This window comes from Nyctereutes procyonoides, unplaced genomic scaffold, assembly GCF_905146905.1.
Source record: "Nyctereutes procyonoides isolate TBG_1078 unplaced genomic scaffold, NYPRO_anot_genome, whole genome shotgun sequence".
NCBI lineage: Eukaryota > Metazoa > Chordata > Mammalia > Carnivora > Canidae > Nyctereutes > Nyctereutes procyonoides.
In genome coordinates this window covers 20,474,514-20,498,842 of record NW_026575030.1, presented here as the reverse complement: position 1 = coordinate 20,498,842, position 24,329 = coordinate 20,474,514, and the positions used below count along the sequence as shown (strand labels likewise).

Sequence of the window (24,329 nt, the reverse complement as noted above, 5' to 3'; positions counted from 1 at the left end):
GACCCCACGGCCCCCTGGCAGGGGGAGGGAGCGGGATGACACTCCCAGCCCGGTGTCATCCACCGCCCAAAGCCTGTGGCGCCCGCCAGGTACTGCCTCCTGTTGGTCCAGTGAATCACGGTCTGAGGCTGGGGTCAGAGCTAATGGACAAGATGAAGTCAGGCTGAGGTCACCCTGGAAGTGACTCTTCCCCCAAACACTGCCAGACAATGCCCATGGCTCAGGGAAACCTACTGCCTATTTCCCACCAGGCCCCACCCTCTAAGGAGCCCCAGGGACCCGACTCTAGGGAACAATTTAAGGAAAAATTACTTCCTCTGCTGTAAGACGGGGGCTGCTGGATCGGAACGGCCAAATTAAAAATTCTGGCTGCCCCCAAAAGAGGAGCCCCAAGTCCATCAAAACCCTATGCCGGACTCTTCCCCTAAGACGTCGCATAGGAACAAGCCTCAGCAGCTTGCTCAGCAATCCAGGAAAAGCAAAGCCCGGTCAGACGTGGGAGCTCAGGCCAGTTCTAGGACCCCTTCTGCTCGCCCTAGAAAACAGCCTCCACCTTTTCTGCCCCCCTTTGCCCTGTCAGCGGCCGCCCTCTGCTGACCAAGAGAGAAAGTGCTCGATCTCCAAGAAGGGAAGCGGCCCCATGAATGCAGGGATTTTTCTCTAAAGCAAACAAGGACATTTAGGTTAATGTGCACATTCTCAAGTGAGCAAGAACGCCAGGAGGCCGAGGCCGCAGCGCCCCTAAAACACCAAAGCAAATCCTGGCGCCACTCCTGGGGGCTCCCCCGGAGGGCTGCAGTGTAAGTGGGTCCCAGGGAACCCAGGGACACCGAGGCAGGTGGCACCGCTGACTGGCCGCGCACCCGGCACACGCACACACAAGCAGCCCTCCGCCCCCCAGATCTCCCCCCCGGGTCTGCCCGGGGCCCAGGGGCGGGCACCCCTCACCCCGGGAGGCCTGGGGCTCTGCGGGCTGGGCCTCTGCTCCTGGGCAGGTGATGGGTGTGGGGTCCGGGCGCCTGCACCGCCCCCCAGCTCCTCCCGTTACCTGCAGAGTGGGACAGTCCAGCCAAGAGCGAGGGGGGTTGGGGGGGTGAGGAATCTCCACCCCCTCCCCTGGGGTTGCCTCGCACTGCCCTCAACATCCAGGGTGCCTCCTTCCCCAGACCAGCTGGCTAAGATCCAAAGCCCCCTCAAAACAAACAAATATGCCCCTACACTCTGCTGGGATGCCCCACCTCCAGGCTATATAGGAGGTTTCTCGTATAGCACCCCCACCCACAGACAACAGCCTCAGCTAAAGGAACTAGAGACACTCCATCAAGCCCCCATAAACCCCCCATGTTCCTGCAGCTGACAAATGATCCCTCTGCACAGGCGCTGCTGTGCCGATCTCGCCCCCGGGGCACCCAAACCCCCGAGCCTCAGCCTGGCAGGGGCAGGGGCAGGGGCAGGGCCCTCTCGCGCCCCCTCCCGCGCCCCGCGGCGTCACCGCCCTGCGTCCTGGGAGGCCCGGCCTCCAGCATCCTGGGGGGAGGGGGAGGCAGGGGCTGCTGGGCGCCCCCCCCCCCAGGGTCAGCCCGGGGGTCCCCGGGGCCTGCGCCGAGGATGGGGTCCCCCGGGGCCTCCCCTTCCGCCCGCTGACCCCCGGGGAGGCCCGGGCCGCTGCACCTCCACGACCGCGGGGCCAGGGCTCCCCTCGGCCCCCGGGCCACCCCCCGGACCCCACCGCCCCCAGTTAGGCCCCGGACTCAGCAGGGCCCCCTCGTCCCGGAGGAGGTCCACGGAGATCGCCTAAGACGCACCGCATCCATCCCGCCTGGGCCGAGACCCCTCCCCACCCCACGGGGCCTGGAGCCTCCGCCCCCACCCGGCCCACCCGGCCCACCTGCCCGCACCTGGCCGGCCTCCGCTCCGTTCGGCAGCGAGCCCGCGCCCCCCGCCGCGCCCCCGCCGGCCGCCCACCTGCCGGGCTCCCCGCGGCTCGCCCCGCCCTCCTCGGCCCGGGGACAGGCCCCGCCCCGCGCGGAAGCCCCGCCCCGCGCGGAAGCCCCGCCCCGCAGCCCTAGCCCCGCCCCCGGCGCCCCAGCCCGACCTCGACAGCGGCCTCCCCCGCATCCCCAGGGCTGCCCGGGCTAGCTGCGGGGGGGCTCAGGGCGGGGCTGACCTCCGGCTCCCGGGGGAGGTGCCCCAACACGTGCCCACGCGGGGCCCTGCGCGCAGCTCCGGCCTGCGCTCCGGCCGAGGAAGCCCCACCGCAGGGGCTCCTCGTCTCCTCCAGCCCTGAGGGCCCCACGGGGCCCCCCACACCCGTTCATTCTGCTGGCATCTGAAGCATCCTCGGACTCCTCAGTACCAGGTATTTAGGGCTGAGCTCAGGGAACCCTCCCCTTCCGGGGCTGAGGCAGAGGAGGACAGTGATGCTGCGGGGACACCTGCCCCCCCACCATCCCCCCAAAAAAACTCAACCTCAAGACAGAGGAAGGAGCCCCCAGGAGGCTATAGGTGAGTTTCTCTAAGGCTCACGCTCCTCACGGGCTCCTCCTCCATCCTGAAGCATGCTTGGGGGGGGCTGACCGCCGGGGAGGGGGGCTGACCCTGCCAGGCAGGGCATCTATTCCCGGCAGAAGTTCCTAGACATCTTACCGCAGCTAGAGCAGAAACTAGTTTTGTGGGAGGCTGCAAGAACCCAAAGTCAGGAGGCTATACTAACCCAAAGTTAGAGGGAAAAAAAAGCTGAAAATATCAGGCCCATCCATTCTTCCCCTGGCTGGATGAAGGGTGTGATCAAACCATTCCTCCCTGGGCTTTCCTCTTCCCTCCCCCACCCATAACCCCCCTGCTTCCTAATGCCATCCTGCTGTAAGATAGCTGCAGGATCCAGACTGCCTCTGGGATTCGGAGGGAACCTGCCCTCCATGTGTACCCCTCTGATCTAGAACAACCCCCATCTCTACAGGGAGCTGGGAGTGGCCAGGAACCAGCTCCTCTCGGCTGTCCACTCCCCTCCCCCAGCCTCTCCGGCAGCATCAGTGAAGTGACAAATCCACACTGAGGAGCAGACATGACATGTAATTTCCGGCCAAGAGATTTTTCCAAAACAATCTACCGTATTCTTGGGAGTATATGCCAACCTCACCTCCAAGCCTGCCCCCTCCCATGCAGCCCCCTCCCATCCCTGCTGTCCCCTCTTTTGTAAGCCCTGGAGGGAAAACAACACACTGTGGAAGGGGGGGGGGGCTTAAAGTTCCTCCCCCGGCCAGAGGATTATCTTGCCTCCACATGCCAGCCCTGCCAAGCCCACACAGCCTCAACTCACCCCTCTGTACGCAAGCCCCAAGCTTCTGGACCAAAGCCAGGCTGCTTCCCCTTGGGACCTCATCGCAGAGGGAACTGCACCAGGTAACCCCACGCCTTCAGGTCAGTCCAGGTCTGACATCACACTGGTCTGGGGAGGAGGCTGGCCTGGGGCCAACAGAGACAGGGGTGATTCAGACGTGCAGCATGGCTGTCCACACCCTCTCCATCTCCAGGACACAGGGGCCCAACCCCTTCCAGGAGAGTTGGGCAAGCTGCAGTTCTGAGGAGAGGCAAAGCTGAGGCGGACTGGCTCAGTGGTGCCAGGCCCACAGGCCCCAAGTCCAGCCCCGCAGCCTCTTCTCCCTTCGCCGTAACTGCGGATATTTTCCGAAGACTTCTAACTCTCCCTTCCTTCTCTTCCCAGTGGATGCTCTGCTGAGTGTCCCTTCCTCTCCTCGCAGGGCTCCAATTATCACGTGCCATCTGTCACCATCTCTGACCTCCTGAAGCTCTAGGCCCACGTTTGCAGACATTTCCAGGACAGTTCCACCAGGAGGATGCATGGGTACCACAAATTCTGTTATATCCAAACTGAGCTTGTCATCATCCCCTTAAAGCTAGCTCACACAGGCTCCTAGATCCTGACCGAAAATATCACAAGCCAACACGGGCCACCCAGGCTAGAAACCTCACCCCAGGGCCTCCCCCCAACTGTAACTTCCTACCTTCCCCACTGGGCAGGCCACAAAATCTTGTTTCTGCCTCCTCATCATTCCTCCCATCAATACCAATGGGATCAAGAATCAGACAGATGTAAAGTCTTAAAAAAAAGAAAAGAAAAGAAAAAGGAAAAAGAAAAAGAAAGCCTGGGTGGCTCAGCAGTTGAGCGCCTGCCTTCGGCCCAGGGCATGAACTTGGATCCCTGGGATCCAGTCCTACATCAGGCTCCCTGCAGGGAGCCTGCTTCTCCCTGCTGCTCCCAGTGCCTGTGTCTCTGCCTCTCTCTGTGTCTCTCATGAGTAAATAAATATAAACAAACAAACAAAAAAAAGAATCAGACCTGAGCTGAAATCTTGGCTTTGACACTTCCTAGTTGGGCAACTTTTGGGCAAATGACTTAACTTCTATGACACAATTTCCTTATCTGTAAAATGGGAATAAACAGCACCTCCTTCACAGAGTGCAGATTCAATGAGATCATGAACGGCACACTTAGCACAGCACCCTGCCCACAGCCCCCTATTGCTATTATTGTATCCGAAGTCGCTCCCCTGCTTATATCCTGTAACTCCTCAATAAGCCAAATACAAGGCCCTTCAGGACCCACTCCTTGCCTATTTGTCCACCTCCACACCTTATCATTTTCTTAAAATGTCTCCATGTTCCAACCAAATCAGATACTTGCCCTTCCCTAAATATACTCCCTTCTTTAGTTTTAATGTCTCTGAGCGATCCCCTTTGTGATGGTCCTTCTTTTGTTCTACATGATGAAAACTCTACACATTCAAGACCCATGTCATCTCCTCTGTAAACTGCCATTTCCTACCCCTAAATGGTTATTTTTGACATGCTTCCCATGTTATTGTTAAAATAATATTTGAAAACAGGAATGGTATAAAACATAATACAGCGAACCCTTGGGTTTGAATAGTACAGGTCCACTTATACATGGATTTTTTTCAGTAAACACTGTATGGTACTGGAAATGTATTTTCTTTTCTCCAGTTTAGAGTTGTAAGACTACAGTATATAATACATATATAAAATATGTGCTAAGTGATTGCACATATTTATGTTAAGTTGGTTAAGTTTTCCGGTCAATAGAGGCCATCAGTAGTTAAAGTTTTCAGGGAGTCAAAAGTTATATGCAGATTTTTCAACTGTGTGAGAAGGGTCAGCACCTATAACCCCAATGTTGTTCAAGAGTCAGCTACAGGGGTGCTGGGTGGCTCAGTCAGTTAAGCATCTGCCTTCGACTCAGGTCATGATCCCAGGGTCCTGCGATCGAGCATGTTGGGCTCTCTGCTCAGTGAGGAGCCTGCTTCTCCCTCTCCCTCTGCCCTTTCCCCCTGCTTGTTCTCTCTCAGATAAATAAATAAAATATTTTTTAAAAAGAGTCAACCATAGGGGCACCTGGTGGCTCAGTTAAGCATCAGCCTTTGGCTCAGGTCGATTGTATCCCAGGGTCTGGGGATCAAGCCCTGAATCGGGCTCTCTGCTCAGTGGAGAGCCTGCTTCTCCCTCTCCCTCTGCCATTCCCCCTGCTTGTGCTCACTGGCTCTCACTATCTGTCAAATAAGTAAATAAAATCTTAAAAAAAAAAAAAAAGTCAACTACAGTATAGTGTATGTGGAAAATAGCCAAATGAATTTTTTTAAGATTTTATTTATTTATTCATGATAGACACACAGAGAGAAAGAGAGGCAGAGACACAGGCAGAGGGAGAAGCAGGCTCCATGCCGGGAGCCCGATGTGGGACTCGATCCCGGGATTCCAGGATTGCACCCTGGGCCAATGGCAGGCATTAAACCACTGAGCCACCCAGGGATCCCAGCCAAATGAATTTAAAAATTAATTATCCATCACGATCTGATCCATAAAGGGTCACTATTCTTATAACAATCCGTATTAATATAGAACTCTACGGAGAGAGTTTTATATGCAAACCTCTACTCTACGGAGAGAGTTTTATATGCAAACCTCTACTGTGGTTTGTATCTTGTAACTATCTGTTTTTATCTGCCAGTTTGAAGCTAGAAGCTGGCAAGGTAGTTTGTCAAGAGAGTTTGCTAACAGGACTTCAAACCCATCAGACGGACACTGGAGAAAGGAGGGTTTCCTTACTCCCAGCGGACACCAGGAATAAGCTCACTGCCTCCCTGCCTCCACCAGCCCGGGCTTTGCTCCCTCCCAGTATTTCTAATCCAGAAAGCAAGCACCTTTGTGGAAAGAGGGGCTGCCAATCTCATTACAGCCACTCCAGTCCCAGAGCCACTAAGTTACTTTGTCCGCACAAAGCCGTTTCAGCACCTGGGAGGACACGGCCAGTCCCTGAGACGGATGGAGCCCCGGAGGCCGGCTTCTGCCGGCTTCTGCAGAGGCTGCGTCTCACTGGACCCCGCAGGGAGAGCTGGAGGACAGACACCAGAGCTTTGATGCGAAGGAAGTCCAGTTTTGTCAGGCATCCCAGCCTCACCAAGAGGCGTGAGGGAGGGACAGGGTGGGGAAGGCCGGGCACAGAAGCAGGGGACCAGGTCAGATATGGGACCTGCTATGCCTCATCTTCTTCGACTCCAGCGGAGGAGGTGTGACTTCAGAGAAGAGAGGCAAGAATCTGACGAAACACCACTACGCAGACCCACACTGAACTCCACACCGCCCCACATGCACCAAGCTGGTCCTGAAAATATTCTGTTGCCATTTCATGATCCAGCAGCTCAAGACTGGCATGCCAACCCTGACACCCAGAGACAGGACGCCAAGAGCCCCAACACATTCCCGGGCATTCCTCCCACCAACAAAACACCACTCGTGTGTGGCTGAGGATAAATTCCAGCAGCTGTCTGGGTTTTGTGCACACGCGCACCAGGCATGCCTTGGTGCCAGGCCTGGGATGCAGGGCACTGCGGAGAGCTGCCTCTTGCCAATCCTCTGGCCCAGGCATCATCACAGCACTCAGTGATGCAGAGCCTCCCGGGAAGGGAGGAAGGAGGCAGCCCAGCTCCCCTACCAGCCACTCCCAGAGCTCTTCCAGGGCTGGGCAGGGGCTGCCTGGCTGGTCTCCTGCCTGCTGGCTCAGGCCTCACCCCACCCCCACCCCTTCAGCAAGAACCTAGAGCTGAAGGGGCCTATTGTTGAGGCTGGTGGTGGGGTGGGGAGAGAAGCCAGAGCTGTGACTGGTGGAGCACTGATTCTGCAAGAGGGACTGCTCATCCCCTCTAGACTATGTCTACACCAGACCCCAGGAGCTAGCAACTTCCGCGGCAGGACAGGCTGCAGGGCCCAGGAGAGGAAGGGTCTGAAACTGGAGTGAAAGAAATGTTGGACCACTCGCCACCCACTATATCCTGCCTATCCATTTTAGCAATAAAGAAACTGAAACCCTAAAAGGGGAAGGGACTTGCCTGGCGCAACACACTTACAGAGCTCCTGTCCGGAACTGGAGGAGACCGACAGTTCAGAGGGGCAGTGATCCTCTTCCAGCCAGAGCAGGGCAGCCATGCCAAGGTCAGGACGAGCAAAAGGTAAGGGGCCAGAGAGCAGGCACAGTACATGGGCCACAAGCAGAGACAGGAAGGACCCAGGGCTCTCACGCCCAGCCGCAGCCCTCGGCTCTGGGGCTCCCAGAAGGCCCCGCTGCTGAAGGAAGAGACAAGGCCAAAACTCTCGCGCCAACCCCGTCCCCAGTCACTCACCACGTACCTACGATGTGCTCCCCCTGTGCTGCGGTTCTGGGGACATAGAAGGGAGAACTTATAGTCTGGGTCCTCAAGAAGACACTATGGGTAAGTTCTTTTTTCTTCTTTTTTTAGTAGAAAGCAACGGGTTTTTAAAAATTCATTCATTGGTTCATTTTTAGTGAGCTCTACACCCAATATGGGGCTCAGACTCAAGACCTCAAGATCAAGCATCACATGCTCTACTGACTGAGCCAGCCGGGTTCTTTAAAAGCTTTATTAGGGCGGGGAGGAAAGGGAGATGGGGGAGGTGCCTGGGCAGCTCAGTGGGTTAAGCATCAGACTCTTGATCTCAGCTCAGGTCTTGATCTCAGGGTCATGGGTTCAAGCCCTGAGATGGGCTCCACGCTAGGTGTGGAGCCTACTTCAAAAAAAAAAAAAGCTTGGGATGCCTGGGTGGCTCAGCGGTTGAGTGTCTGCCTTTGGCTCAGGTCCTGGAGCCCCCAGGAGTCCTCCGGTGATCCTGGAGTCCCGGGATGGAGTCCCACATTGGGCTCCCTGCATGGAGCCTGCTTCTCCCTCTGCCTACATCTCTGTCTCTGTGTGTGTCTCTCATGAATAAATTTTTTAAAAATCTTTTAAAAAAATAAATAAAAATAAATAAATATAACAGCTTTATCTTCATTGACTGATTAAAAACCTCCCCTTACTTATCCCCGTTTTACAGGTGAGAAAACTGAAGTTTGGAAAGGTGACCAGGGTCCTGCAGAGAGTAAGAAAGAAAGCCAGGACTCAGCCTGTATACAACTGCACATTGAATTTCTTGGCTCATATATGCAGGTCCACGGAGGGCAGAGCTGGGGTCTTATCATTAAATGCATACTGAATGACTTCAGGGATTCTGTGAGGAAGTTTAAAGAAAGGATAGAGGTTCCCGGAAAAGACAGCAGATTGCACAAACACATACACAGTTCCACTCCTTCCCGAAACTCCACCAAACTACAATATTAAAAAGAAAAAAAAATTAAGAGAAATTTTTTGTTTTGTTTTTAAAAGAGTTTTATTTATTTATTTATTCATTCATTCATTCATTCATGAGAGACAGAGAGAGAGAGCGAGCTGTAGAGGCCCAGGCAGAGGGAGAAGGAGGCTCCATGCAGGGAGCCCGACGACGTGGGACTCTGGGATCACACCCTGAGTCAAAGGCAAACGCTCACACGCTGAGCCACCCAGGCATTCCTAAGAGAAATTTTTTGAATGGCAGAAGTCTCTAGGATGGGAAGAAGAACTACAACAAAACTTTGGAAGTTGGAAAGCAGATGGGCCAGTGACAAGAAGGGGCAGACCTGAGAAAAATCATTAACTCCCAAGGGGAGAAGCAGCTGACTGACCCCAGAGAATCCTCAAATGGCGTGGGAAATGGAAGCCCCAAAAATCTATACAAGAAGTGGTGGCAGAGAAGTGCTAAAAATATAGAGTATTACTTAAAAGCTATTTAAGAAGCCATAAGACCCCCTTAGACTCCTTCCCTATTGGGTGGCTATCCCTCTACCACCCTGCAAAAGCCAGGGATTTCCCTAGAAGGGATAAATGGGACCTCTCAACTGGACTGTGGGTTTGGTGGAGAATGGGGGGCAGGGAATGCTGGGGGAGGAGGGACGTGTGTGCTCTATCCTAAACAAAGAAAGCACACCTAGATGTTGACATCCCAATTCCCTTCTCTACTTGCTCCTGGAACATGAAGCCAAGCTTCTACCTCTTGGTAGGAGATAAGACTATCATGTCTGATGACTGACCAGGCCAAGAAAGATATAAAGATACCGACACCAGGAGTTCCCAACAAATGGCCCATCCCAGGTCACCACACAAAGAAGCTCCATCGACAAGTCTATCCAGTACTGTAGTTTCTTACCCTTTGGCTACAAACAGATAACACAAAATTACCAGACACCCAAGGCAAGCCTCTAACATGGAAGAGAGAATGCAAAATACAAAGAAAAAAGCAACCAAGGGGAAACCGACTATGAGGGAAACTTAAGACAAAAGATACTCATTAATATATACTCCGAGAGATAAGATTTTGTATCCACAAAATAAGCACAAGACATTATTAGGGAGAAAGATCACAAACACAGTAGGTGACAGACAAAATTCAACAGATCCATCCCCACCCCACCCAGCAGAGTCTGGCCCACAGCATGTCTCATTCATAAATATGTTAATGGGTAGATGAGGTAGTGATTCTCAAGCTTTAATGCACATACAGATCACTTGGGATCTTGTTAAAATGCAGATTCAGATTCCACGGACATGGGGTAGGGCCTAAGATTCTCCATTTCTAACAAGCCCCCAAGTGACACATGTTGGTCCCGTAGACCTTTATAAAGCAAGGACCTTCAGGAGGTGCACTGGCGATGCATTAAAATCCCTCGGAGCTAGGGGAGTGTCAACGTGTAGGCCCCACCAGCTGAGGTTCTAATCAACTTGGCCCAGGTGAGACACGTCATATCTTTAAAGCCTCTTCAGATGAATCCAGACTGGAGTTGAGAACCACTGCTCTGGAGAAAGCCTGGAATCATGCCAATCACTTGACCTGGCCAAAACAGTCCTGTTCTCACATATTCTCTCCCACTGTTGACACTGACCCCTTTGCAGAAGGCCCTTCTCATCATGAACATCAGTCTCTGGGACTACTTATACTCACGATGCCTCTCAATTCTAAGTCCCATTAATGTCAGTGGATGGAGAAATCATTCCACTGAATTCCCAAGCAATTCATTCTGAGAATATTCTCCTTATTAGATGCTCACACTTATCTCAACCTTCCTAATTTCTTTTTTACTCCGGACCTTAAAACTATCAGGTTAAGCCCTTTTAGAGAGGAGTTTTTTGGTTTTTTTTTCATTTGTTTTAGTGAAATGTGGGTATTTCCCTATCAAAAGTCCTAATTAATTTTCCCAATGTTTATATTACTAAAGCTGAATTTAGGAGTTTTGTGTCTATTTCATCCTTGCCACACATGGGACACAAAATCACATCAATAGAGAGGTGCCTGGGTGGCTCATTCGGCTAAGCATCTGCCTTTGGATCAGGGTCATGATCTCAGGGTCCTGAGTTTGAGCCCCACATTTGGGTTCCCTGCTCAGCCAGAAGCCTGCTTCTCTTTCTCTCTCTCTCTCTCTCTCTCTCTCTCTCTCTCTCCTGCTCCGCTTTCCCTGCTTGTGCTGTCAAATAAAGAAACAAAATCTTTAAAAATAAAATAATATTGGGCAGCCCGGGTGGCTCAGCGGTTTAGCGCTGCCTTCAGCCCAGGGCGTGATCCTGGAGTCCCAAGATGGAGTCTGTCCCACATCAGGCTCCCTGCATGGAGCCTGCTTCTCCCTTTGCCTGTGTCTCTGCCTCTCTGCCCGTCCCCTTTGTGTCTCTCATGAATAAATTAAAATAATAATAATAATAATAATAATAATATCATTAGAAATTTACTGCTATCAAAATTGCTAAAATTACAATAGAAGGGATGGAGCATAAAGTCCAGGTCTTCCAAAATAAAGAGCAAAAGACAAAAGATGGCAAACAGGAGAGAAAAAAAAAAAGAAAAGAAAACCAGATGATCAGTGGAAGAAGGTCCAATATCTAAACAAAAGGAGCTTGGGGGGGGGGGGGGAGGGAGGAAAATGACCAAAATAATACAAGAAAACTTCCCAGACCTGAACTACAAGTTTCCTAACTAAAAAAGTTCACTGAGCATACAGCACAATATAAAAACAGACCCACAGTGAGCCAAATAATTAGGAAATCACTAGGAAACAGAATACTGGAGAGAAAGAGAAGATCTTACACACTCCAGAGCAAGGTAGAGGGTATCGCACAGATCCCACACAGGATATGGAGTGACTTCAGGCTTCAGTGTTAACTCTAGAACCTAAAAGCAATAGCTTCAAGATGCCAAAGGAAAGCAATTTCCAACCTAGATCTTTATATTCAGCTGATTGAGTATCAGGGTGGCAAGGTCTCCAAATAATCTCCCATCCATATGCCCTTCGTTCTCAGGAAGCTACTAAAGGACAGACTCTACCAAAACCAAAGAGTAAACCAACAAAGGGGAAGACATACACACAGGAGATCCAACACAGAAGAGCAGTGAAGGAGATGCTCAAAATGCTGAAAGGAGGTGCCGAGAGGACAGCTAAGCATCTGTGATAGAAAGCAACCAGACCATATTGCTGCAGGGCACAAGGCTCTGAAGGAGACTTCTTCAGAAAAATACGTTTGATAGAACACCTAATGGAATTGACATCTTGAGAAATGTAGACAGCTACTGGAATTTGGCTAATTGAAAGATGCGCAGAAAACTAAGCAAACAAAAGCAACTCCAGGGAGAACAAAAAGTTGTGCAGGACAAGAAAAGTCATTACAGTTTACTACACCATAACAATGTAAACATAGAGAGTAGAAAGAAAGGAAAATGAGACACTTCTAGAGTGGACAGACTGAAAAATCAGAAGGGTGGCAATGAGGGAAATAAACTCAAATTCTCATCTTTGGCCAAGATGGAATAACGAGGATCAGATTTACTCTCCTGACTCCAAAAACAACAACAGAAAATGGACAAAATATACAAAATGGTTTTGAAGACACAAGATATCAGGGAACAAAAGACAGTGACACCTATCACAAGAAGTCAGCCCTATGGTTGAGTTTCCAAGCTACAGCACAGAAAAGGGAACCAGTCAGACCCCAGAAGACTCCACAAATTGAGAAGATAGAGCCGAGAGTCTGGGGAGTCTCAAGGGGGCAGAGTTCACAGAACAGAGCATCAGAGAAAAGAGAGTACCACAGTCTGTAAAGGGACTCCTCAAGTATTTTTTTTTTCAAGTATTTAACTAATCAGTAATCATCAAGTGAATGTGCAGAAATTACCCAACGCTGGGGAAAATAACTATCCGGATTAGCAGTAACAATGCCTGGTGCTCACAGGGCTGTGAAAAATGCCTGTTTCCACCAGTCAAATGGGAAAAGCTAGGCACTGGGTAGAATTCAGAGATGGGTCTTGCTTCGGCAGGAGAATTAGTAGCCCTACATTGAGCATAGTTCTGGTACTACCTAACAAGTCCTAAAAACAAAGCCTAAGATAATGAAACTGTTTCCAACTCACTGCATCCTAGAATAAAGCTCAGAAATAGTTACAGAAATACAAAATGCACCTAGCAAAAAAAATCAGGTAAAATTTACACTGTCTGGCATCCACTAAAAAATTATTAAGCATGCAAAATAGCCAGGAACTGTGACCCATAATGAGGAGATAAAGCAATTAATCAAAACCAACCTAGACCTGACACAAATGTCAGAATTAGCAGACAAGGACATTAAAATAATTAAACATTTAAAAATCACTAAAATTATTACTATAAAACTATATTACTATTAAAAAATAGGTGTGTCTGTATATATGTTTTTTTTTCCTTTTTAAAGTTGGCTCCATGCCCAGTGGGGAATCCAATGCAGGGCTTAAATTCATGACCCAGAGATCAAGACCTGAGCTGAGATCAAGAGTCCAATGCTTAACTGACTAAGCCACCCAGGCACACCTAAAAACATACTTTTAAAAAGAGTGTAATTGGGACGTCAGGGTGGCCCAGCAGTGGAGCGTCTGCTTTTGATTCAGGGCGTGATCCTAGGGATCCCAGAGTTCCAGCATCGAGTCCCACATCGGGCTCCCTGCGGGAAGCCTTCTTCTCCCTCTCCTGTGTCTCTGCTCCCCTCCCCCCTCTATGTGTGTCTATCATTAATATTTTATTTTTTTTATTTTTTTATTTTTTAAAGATTTTATTTATTTATTCATGAGAGACATAGAGAGTGAGAGGTAGAGACACAGGCAGAGGGAGAAGCAGGCTCCATGCAGGGAGCTCGATGTGGGACTCGATCCCAGGACTCCAGGATCACGCCCTAGGCCGAAGGCAGGCACTAAACCACTGAGCCACCCAGGGATCCCGAATAAATAAATTAAAAAAAAAAAAAAAAAGAAATGAAGCACTAGAAATAATTATATGGGTAAATAGTTAAGATGTTTTTATTATTTAGATTTTTTTAAATATTTTATTTACTTTTGCATGAGAGACATAGAGAGAGAGAGAGAGAGGCAGAGACACAGGCAGAGGGAGAAGCAGGCTCCATGCAGGGAGCCCGACGTGGGACTCGATCCCGGGCCTCCAGGGTCAGGCCCTGGGCTGAAGGCGGCGCTAAACCACTGAGCCACCAGGCTGCCCTATTTAGATTATTTTAAAAGATAAATTGACTGTTTAAACAACAACAACAAAAAAGATCAGTATAGTGTAGGTTTACAACACGTATAAGAGTAATTTTTGACAAGAATAGCAAAAACAGTGAAGAGAAATAAAAATATAGGTTTTTATACCATTACCTATTTATACTACTATTACTATTAAAGGATAGATATTTATATTTGAAGGCAGACTATAAGTTAAAGAAGTATATTACGAATCCTATAGACAGTATAAGAAAACTGTCCTCATAAACATAGATGCACTGTTAACTATAGGAAACAAACTGGGAGTTGCTGGAGAGGCGGTGGGAGAGTGGACATTAAAGAGAGCGCATGCTATAAGGAGCCCTGGGTGTTTTATGCAACTGATAAATTACTGAACTCTACACCTGAAACTAATGATACATCATATGTTAACTAATTGAATTTTTTTAATTTTTTTTTAATTTTTTTATTTATTTATGATAGTCACACAGAGAGAGAGAGAGAGAGAGAGAGAGGCAGAGACACAGGCAGAGGGAGAAGCAGGCTCCATGCACCGGGAGCCCGACGTGGGACTCGATCCCGGGCCTCCAGGATCGCGCCCCGGGACAAAGGCAGGCGCTAAACCGCTGCGCCACCCAGGGATCCCAACTAACTGAATTTAAATAAAATAAATAAGTGCAACATTCTTAAAAAATTCTCTAGCAAAGAGAATCCAACAATGCATTTAAAAAATAATACATCACGACAAAGTGGAATTTGTAAAAGAAAATCCTAGAATCACAGAAAAAAAAAAACATTTTACAAAAGCAAAATAGGAATAGAGGGAGCTTCTTCAACCTGATAAAGATCACATATGAGGGATCCCTGGGTGGCGCAGCGGTTTGGCGCCTGCCTTTGGCCCAGGGCGCGATCCTGGAGACCCGGGATCGAATCCCACGTCAGGCTCCCGGTGCATGGAGCCTGCTTCTCCTTCTGCCTGTGTCTCTGCCTCTCTCTCTCTCTCTCTCTCTCTCTCTCTCTCTCTCTCTCTCTCTCTCTCTATCATAAATAAATAAAAATTTAAAAAAAAATCACATATGAAAAATCTACAGGGACGCCTGGGTGGCTCAGTGGTTGAGCATCTGCCTTCGGCTCAGGCCGTGATCCCGGAGTTCCAGGATCGAGTCCCACATCAGGCTCCTCACGGGGAGCCTGCTTCTCCCTCTGCCATGTCTCTGCCTGTCTCTCTGTGTCTCTCATGAATAAATAAAATCTTTAAAAAAATTAATTAAAAACCTACAGCTAACATCATGCATAATGGTGAAAGACTAAATGTTTTCCCCTGAAGATCAGGAACAAGTAATCTTATCTTCTATTCAACCTTATACCAGAGGATATAGCCAGTCCAATTAGACAAGAAAAAGAAAGAATTATCAGGCATAAGGATCAGAAAGGAAGGGGCACCTGGGTGGCTCAGTCGTTGAGCGTCTCCCTTTGGCTCAGGTCATGATCCCAGAGTCCTGGGGTCTATTCCTGCATCGGGCTTCCTCTGGGGAGCCTGCTTCTCCCTCTGCCTATGACTCTGCCTCTGTGTCTCTCATGAATAAATAAATAAAATCTTTAAAAAATCAGAAAGGAAGAAGGAAGAAGTAAAACTGTCTTTATAGCAAATGACAAGGCAGTCTATGTATAAAATCCAATGGAAACTACAAAAAAGCTACTAGAATACATTTAGAAGGTGGTAGGATTCAAAGTCAATATACAAAAATCAGTTGTGTTGGGCAGCCCCGGTGGCGCAGCGGTTTAGCGCTGCCTGCAGCCCAGGGCGTGATCCTGGAGACCCTGGATCGAGTCCCACATCAGGCTCTCTGGTGCCTGCTTCTCCCTCTGCCTGTGTCTCTGCCTCTCTCTCTCTCTGTCTCTATGAATAAATAAATAAAATCTTTAAAAAAAAATCAGTTGTGTTTATATATATACTAACAGCAAACAACAGGAGATTGAAATTTTTAAAAAAGACCATTTTATAGCAGCATTACTGACAATAGCTAAAAGGTAAAAGCAACCACCACCAGATGAACAGAAAACAAAATGTGGTATATTAGTCTAAAATGGGTTTTACAATGGGTTATTAGCCTAAAAAAGAAGGAAATTCTAATACATGCCACAAAATGAATGAAACTTGAATACATTATGTATGGTAAATGAAAAAAGCCAGTCACCAAAGGACAAATACTGTATGATTCTATTCCTATGAGGTATTTAGAATTCATAAAGTCAAATTCATAAAGACAAAATAGAGTGTGGTTCCAAGGGCTGGGGTGGAGAGGGATTGGAGAGCTACTGTTTAATAGGTACAGAGTTGGGACGCCTGGGTGGATCAGCGGTTGAGCATTTGCCTTTGGCTCAGGGCGTGATCCCAGCGTCCTGGGATGGGGCTCCCTGCATGGAGCCTGCTTCTCCCCCTGCCTGTGTCTCTGCCTCTGTCTCTCATGAATAAATAAATAAAATCTTTAAAAATAAATAAAATTAAAGAGACTGATCATATCAAGTGTTTACAGAGTGGATGAACTAGAACTTTTTTTTAAGATTTTATTTTATTTATTTATTTATTTATTTATTTATTTTTATTTATTTATTTAAGAGAGCGAGACAGCACAAGCAGGGGGAGCAGCAAAAGGAGAGGGAGAAGCATGCCATTGTGGAACAGGGAGCCCGACTCAGGCCCCAGCCCACGACCCTGGAATCATGACCTGATCTGAAGGCAGACGGAGCTTAACCGACTGAGCCACCCAGGCGCCCCTGAACTAGAGCTTACTTTCTTTTTTAAAAAAGATTTTATTTATTTGACAGAGAGAGAGAGTGAGGGAGCACAAAGAGGAGGAGTGGCAGAAGGAGAGAGAGAAGCAGGTTCCCCTCCCAGCAGGGAGCCCAATGGGGACCCAATCCCAGGACCCCGCGATCATGACCTGACCCAAGGGCAGATGCTTAACCAACTGAGCCACCCAGGTGCCCCCCTGAACTAGAACTTTCATACACAACTGGCAGGTATGGTAAAACAGTACAACCACCTTGGAAAACAGCCTGGCAATTTCTTTAAAAGTTAAATGTATCCCTACTGCATGACTCACAATTCCAGTCCTAAGGATTTACCCAGGAGAAATTAAACATGTCCATAGAAAAACTTACACATAGGTTCACAGTAATAATTCTTTGTTCGCAATAATTCTTTGTAATAACGAAACACTTAAAACAACCCATCAACAGGAAAATGGACCGACTGCGGTATACACATATAATGGAATGCTACTCAGCAATAAAGAAGAATGAGCTGTTGAAATACATAACACGAATGAATCTCAAAATGACTATGCTGAGTGAAAAAAAGCAAGGCAGAAAAAGAGCCACACGCTGTCTGATTCCATTTACATAAAATTCCAGGTAATCTGAACTAATGTAGAGTGACAGAAAGCAGACCAGTCTGTTGTCTGGGGAAAAGGGACAGCAAAGGAGAGACACAAAAAACTTGGGGTGGGGGTGGGGGATAATAGGTATATTCACTATGTTGATTGTGGTGGTGGTTTCCGAGATATGTACATCGATTAAAACTTATTAAACATTTTCTAATCACTGTATGTCACCTCAATAAAGCTGTTATTAAAAACAGAAAGAATAAACACTTCGTTTTCCAGAATAAAGCACAAGGCAGAGGACACTCGTGGACTTGGGGAGCAGAGGGCAAGGTCTGGGAGCACCGACACCTCCTCCCTGAGGTGTGCGGCCAGGGCTCCTGGGAAGGCGGGTACCCGATGCCCCAATGGGTCTGAGCCCTCTGCACTCAGGGCACCGCAGGAAAGACCAGGAGTCACTGCACAGAAACTGAAGCCCAGAGTCATTCTCTTGCCCCAGGAGGTTACACGCTAGCAAGTGGTTTAAACTCGGATCTGTGCTTCTCTTCCTCCACCACAAATTCAAAAAAGTTGATGTGCAAAAGGATCAAGACATACACCGCGGGTTTAGAACAGGCCATTCTCTCGGCTGGAGCCAGAGAGCCAGAACCTGTCTGGCCCTCCCAGAGGAGCCAGGCATCGCGGACACAGCAGCTGAACTTCCGGCAGGAGTGTTTGGGGTGGCAGTGTGACAGGCAGGCGTGGGACGACGCTGACAGTCGGTCTGGGGTTTGCATGAAGGAGCGGACTAACCGGCTCCTCCAGCACAGCACAGCAGCTGCAGGCCTAGGGCTCCGCTGCCACCGCCCCAGCCCCGACAGGAGGGGGCTATTCCCACCACACAGGCTCAGACAGGGGTCCGGAGGCCAGGGACTCAGGGACCACACCCGCAGCTGGGTCAAAGACAGGACCCAGTGGAGGCTGAGGTGGGCAGGCGCTGGGCACCCACCCCAAGCTGGTGCCAGGTAAGGGCTGAGCGCCCCTAAGAGGTCGGGTCCATATCTGGCCAACCAAGCCCGCAGGGCCAAGCACGAGCAGGCCTGGCACCCAGGCCTGGCGGGGGGGTGGGGGGGGGGTGTCAGCAAGAAGCCAGGTCATCCCCAGCCCTGCACGCCCCACCTCTAGGCTGGGCTGGGGCTGGCCCGCACTGGCACAGAAGTCATGATGCCACAGCTGCCCAGCCGTGGGCCCACCTCCTCTGGGCCACGCAGGATGCCCAGAGCCCAGCAGCACAGACACCCCATGCTCAGCTGCCGCTTTCAGGGTGGGGGCCCAGAGCCGCAGCAGCAGGACGGCGTCACCAGTACTTTTGCCCTCTGCCCTTTGCCCCTCACCACCCTTGGCCCTAGATCCTGTGCTATTAAGCAGCTGGGACCAGAAGGTGTGCCTGGAGCAGGTCAGGCTCAAGTGCTCAGGCCACCCTCCTGTCACCCCGGGTCACGTGGCTAATAGGGCTACTAGATAAGGTCCCCGCGGAGCAAGGCCGCCCCTTCCCTTTTACGGAATTTGTTTTGAAGACCTGAGGAGACCTGTGCTGGTTGCACCAGCCCAGCCCGGGCCTGGAGGCGCCCCACCGACAGGGGCAGGCGGCTGGGGGGGGCACTGCCTCCTCTGCGGCCTCCCGCCCAGGCCCGGCAGCCACCCAGCAAGTCTCATCTCCAGTCTAGACTCCAGGAAATGCCCCATCACTCCGGTGGGCACTGCCCGCTGTTGGGGGAGGGGTCCTGTCTGGCTGTTGGAAACCGCACCCCTCCCTCCCTCCCTCCCTCGCCAGGTGCAAACCGGAGCGCGGGCCACCCTCTCCTGCAACAGCTGCAGCCCCCGCTTCCGCACACCCCACGTCTCGCGCCGAGGACCACGGGCTCTCCTTACCTGCTGCGCTGGGCCGCCTCCCTGCAGACGCAGCTTCGCTGGGGTCCGGGCCGCGGCGGCCGCCGACGATCCCGGGCAGCGGCTCCCGCGCTCCGACCCCCGCGCCCCTACATCGCGCGCCCGCCGCGGCCCTGGGAGCGCCTCCCGCGCGGGGCAGCGGGCCTGGGCGTCACCACCTCCTCCTCCGCCGGCGCCTCCGCGGCCTGAGCCCCTCAGGGGGGCCCCCTCCGCGCCGGGCCCCCGCCTCCTCCCCCAGGTGCGTCTCCTGCACGGCGCGCACCGCCTGCCCCTCCTGCACCCCGGGCAGCCAGTTTGCTTCCTGCACCCCCAGGCGCCCCTCCCCCTCGGGCCCCCGGGGCCCCACGGGCCGGGCCCTGCCCGCGACCTCGAGCCCCCCGCGGCGAGCCGGGGCCGCCCCCCGCCGCAGGGGCCCGCAGCGCTCCCAAGACGGCGCCCCGCGCTCCGCGGAACTTTCGGGCCCCTCCGCGCGCGCCCACGGGCGGTCTCCGAGCTCGGCGAGCGGCCCGGGCTGCTGCGGCCGCCGACGGCCGCCCTCCCCCTGCTCCTGCACCCCGGCGCGGGCCTCCCCGCGCTCCTGCACTGCGGGGCTGCCCCCGCCCTCCTCCTGGTGCTGCCCGCGGGGCCCCAGCCCCTCCTCCTGCGCCACCGGCCAGCCCGCCGAGCCGGCCCACCGCGCCGGGCGCCCGCAGCCCGCGCCGTCCGACGGGCCCCACCCGCCCCCCGGGCTGGGCTCGCGGCCGCGGCCGCCCCGCTCCTGCACCCCAGGGCCCACCCCGCCCTCCTCCTGCACGGCCGGCCCCGCGCCCCCCTGCTCCTCCACGCCGAGCCGCAGCCCGCGGAGCTGCTGCGGGCCCCAGCTCAGGCGCCCGACCCGCTGCGGCCGCTGCTCCGGCAGCGCGGGGCTCAGCCCGCCGCGCTCCTCCTGCGCCGCCCCGCGCGCTCGCCTGCCCCCGAGAGGCCGCGCGGTCCCGCCCCTCCAGATGGTGCCGCCCCCGCCGCCCCCCGCCCAGCCCCGCCGAGCCCCGCCGAGGCCGCCGCGGGCCGGCGCCCCCGCTCCTCCGCCCCCGCCGCGCCCCGCGCCCCGCGCCCGGCGCCCCGCAGGTGCAGCGGCCCCGCGCGCCCGCCCGTGTTCCTGGAGCCCGCCTGCGCCTGCGCCGTCCGGGGGCGTGGCCCGCGGGTGGCCCCGCCCATTCGGGGGCCGGGCCTCGCTGGCTTCTCCCCTCGCCTCTCGCGGGTGGAGGGGAGAGCGGAGGGGAGGGCGAGGGGCCGCCACCTACCCCCTGCTTCACCGGGGGGCTCCCCACCCCAGGCCCACCTTGAGAGGAGAGATGGAGCCGACGGCAGGGGGGTCACCCTGAGGCCGTGCCCTCGCCCCGGCTCCGTGAAGGAGCACTGAAACAGGAGTCTCCAACTCTCAGCAGCAGCAGCAGCAGCAGCAGCTCCACCGCGCTGACCTCCCATGGGACACTGTAAAGAGCCCCTTCCAGCTGGTCTCAGCTGCTGTGTTTCTGAAACGGAGAGGTTGGTTGGAAAGTTTCCAAGGCCACAGTCAGGGGAGTGTTTGTTTGCAGACAGGGACTCAAGTCCTCAATCTCTCCGCGAGAGCCCCCCCCCCCCCAGGCCTGGGAACCTGGGACACCTCCATCCTTTCCCTGGGATCAAAGGAGGACATTTCAGCCCGGGACAGGTGGTTTTAGGCCGCTGACACTTCCTTCTGGGAACGCAGGTGGAAAAACGTCCCTTCCTCCCTCTTGGGTGCTCTCCCCCCTGCACCCACAAGGAAGGAGAGAATTCAGAGCTCCCAGGGACCCCACAGCCCTCAGACCCAGATCCTAGCTAGTTGAAGGCAGCCTTAGCCACGGCGCCTAGAACCCTGTTACCAACTACCTCATCCATATAATGGGCACAATAATAAAACAAGTCCAGAGAGAACTGTCCCAAGGATAGGACATCAAAGAACTGTGTAAGGATGGCGCTTAGAGTACCCCTGCTGTCCAGCATTGGGCCCAAGGGCCCTGGCCAGAAGGCAGTAGGACAGTGAAAAGAGAATGGGTTCCAGGCACCTGTGGGGGTCGGGACTGGTGGATTTGGGTCATGGTGTCTTGCCCTGTGAGGTAGGCAGGGCCACTTTCCACTAAATCGCTTTTTTTTTTTTTTAAGATTTTTTTATTTATTTATTTTTGAGACAGAACAGAGCATGCCCATAGGGAGGGGCGAAAGGAGAGGGAGAGAATCTCAGGCCCACTCCCGGCTGAGCCCACTCCCGGCTGAGCGCACAGCCCAAGGCAAGGCTCAATCGCATGATGCCGAGATCCTGACCTGAGCTGAAATCAAGGGTTGGACAGTTAACCGACTAAGCCCCCCAAGTGCCCCTCCACTGAATTATTTGATAATAGTATGTGGAGCAGCTTTCCTTAGTCAGGAAGCGGAAGCCACCAAGCAGGGGGTGAACATGCCCTGCCTGACCCAGCAGAGGGTCCAGGGCAGCCAGGACGGACTCCACCTCTGGGTACAGCCTCCTTCCCCCTGTTGCCTGCTCTCAGGGGAGAAAGCCAGCAGGAGGGCATCCCAGAGAGTCCCCTCCCAAGCTCCTTGACACTCCCTCAGTGACGCCCATTGCTAAGGTTTACGGAACCTTCCTGTGGGTAAGGGCCTGCTTGGCATGTATTCTCATCTAACTGCCACCACAATCGAATGAGGTACACATCACCATCCTCATTTTAAAGATGGTCTTGACATTGTTAAGTAACTTGCTCAGGGTCATACAGCTGGTGGTATTAAAGCCAGGATTCAGATCCAGTTTTTGACTCCAATGTCTGCTCTGAACCATGAACACACAGGAAAGCAATGCCAAACCCAGGAGCCTCACCTTGGGATGCATCGGGTCTGACTAGATTTGGGGGGTCAAGAGATGCAAACAACTGATTTGGAGCAAGCTTTCTGCCTGTAAATCCAGCTCCAAATCAAACAAAGCAAGAGGTCAAAGCACTTGTATCCTGGTTGGTCCCGCCAGGTGTTTTTCTTAGGGAGGCCAACTCTGATTCCTCTGCCTCCCGTCCAGGCGCCCACAAGAGCCAGAGCCATGCCTATTACAACCCTAGTGCAAGGTAATCTGGAGCTTTAGTTTCACAGAAAAGAGGTCTGCTCCCTTCCCCCATCCTGCCCCACCTCCTAGACCTGTCTCCACCGGCGCTCTGAGCAAGGGGGGGGGGGGGTGGCTGTGCTGAGAGGTCTCTAAGGCCATCTGTCTCCTCCTCTGCATTGCCCTTCGAATCCAGTAAGGGTAGCCTGGAGCCCCCGAGGCTGCTCTGCCCCTAGGGAGCTGCCAGCACGGGGGAGGAAATGAGACACAGGCCTGAGCATAAAGCCCAGGAGCTCCAGCAGGTGCCATGGGGATAAGCCCCAACCCGTTAACGTGCCTGTACCAGTCTCTTCCCAGATCTGGAACTTGAGGAGAGTTGCCCACAGCAGACTGACTGCAGGGAGCAGGCCTTGCCAGGTCTAGTTCTAAGTGGGGGCGGACCAAGCTGCTTGAGGGAGGCTGGTGGGTGCCCTCAAGAATCTCCACTGTGGGTAGCCCAGGTGGCGCAGCGGTTTAGTGCCTGCCTTCCGCCCAGGGCCTGATCCTGGAGACCTGGGATCGAGTCTCATGTCAGGCTCCCTGCATGGAGCCTGCTTCTCCCTCTGCCTGTGTCTTTTCCTCTCTCTGTCTCTCATGAATAAATAAAATCTTAAAAAAAAAAAAAAGCCTCAGTCTGGTGACCTGGCCCAATGGATGCCTTAAAAAAAAGAATCTCCATGTGAGATGGCTGCACTGCAGGGTATATGGGAGGGCAAGGAAGCAAATGTGGGGTGCTGAGGGCCACCTGGCTCATACCTGCAAACAGGTGCTCAGCCAAGAGTGGTGGATGCCGCTGAGTGCGCTGAAGGGTTTTTGTTCTTTAAATAGAGCAATATTGGGATCCCTGGGTGGCGCAGTGGTTTGGCGCCTGCCTTTGGCCCAGGACGCGATCCTGGAGACCTGGAATCGAATCCCATATCGGGCTCCCGGTGCATGGAGCCTGCTTCTCCCTCTGCCTGTGTCTCTGCCTCTCTCTCTCTGTGACTATCATAAAATAAAAATAAAATTAAAAAAATAAATAAATAGAGCAATATTATTTTAAGATTTTTATTTTTTTATTCATGAGAGACAGAGACACAGGCAGAGGGAGAAGCAGGCTCCATGCAGGGAGCCCGATGTAGGACGCGATCCCGAGACCCCAGGATCATGCCCTGGGCCGAAGGCAGATCTCAACCGCTGAGCCACCCAGGCGTCCCAACTTCCTACAGTTTCTATGCTCAGCTTCCCCCTACCTGGGTCTTCTACATTTTGAATAGCAAGGCTTTGGACTCAGATTGTTGATAATGCCGCACACAGAAATCACATGAAAAGCTTTTATTTATTTTTTTTAAAGATTTTATTTATTTATTCATGAAAGACACAGAGAGAGGCAGAGACACGGGCAGAGGGAGAAGCAGGCTCCCTGTGGGGAGCATCATGGGACTCCCGGGGACGGGGATCCCACCCTGGGCCCGAGGCAGGCGCTCCACCCCTGAGCCACCGGGCGCCTGAGAAGCTTTTCAAAACACTGATGCCCATGGGCGCCTGGCTGGCTGCAGCACTGAGCATGTGACTCTTGATCACAGGGTCAAGAATTCTAGCCCCACACTGGGTGTGGAGCCTACTTAAAATAAAAAACAAAAATAAAACTCTGATACCCAGGCTCCCCCCCTCTCCCGCCCCCGACCCGGAAAACTGCATTAGGATCCAGAGTGAGGCTCACACAGCTCCCCAGGTGACCCTCACAGGGAGGCCAGGCCAGGTCCCCTGTGCAGCCGCAGGGCCTGGAACAGCCCCAGCGAAGGGGAGCGGGGAGGGAGCTGGGGGGTCCCTGTCTGGCATCTGAGCAAAGGGTCCAGTTTAACATCTGTTAGTCCGAAGGGGCTGGCTGGTACAGGGGAGGTGGCGGGGGTCATTTCCAGGGGGCCCCCCGGGGCTGAGAGCAC

At 52.8% G+C, this 24,329-nt stretch overlaps 1 protein-coding gene across 9 annotated transcripts in view; it reads right to left on the bottom strand.

Annotated features, from left to right (window-relative positions):
- Positions 1-19,600, bottom strand: part of TNK2 (tyrosine kinase non receptor 2) — a 43,301-nt gene extending 23,701 nt beyond the window's left edge. For 3 of the 9 annotated variants that reach the window (XM_055315933.1, XM_055315936.1, XM_055315939.1), the window contains exon 1: positions 19,263-19,600. Coding sequence is in view for 1 of the 9 variants with exons in the window: in XM_055315932.1 (XP_055171907.1) it covers positions 3,320-3,382 (63 nt within the window). In the remaining 8 variants the exon portion in view is untranslated. Of the gene's footprint in view, positions 1-3,319; positions 3,727-19,262 lie in introns of those variants that run through there. The other 6 variants (XM_055315928.1, XM_055315931.1, XM_055315938.1 and 3 more) reach the window with 4 other exon arrangements.
- Between the last annotated feature and the right edge of the window lie 4,729 nt (positions 19,601-24,329).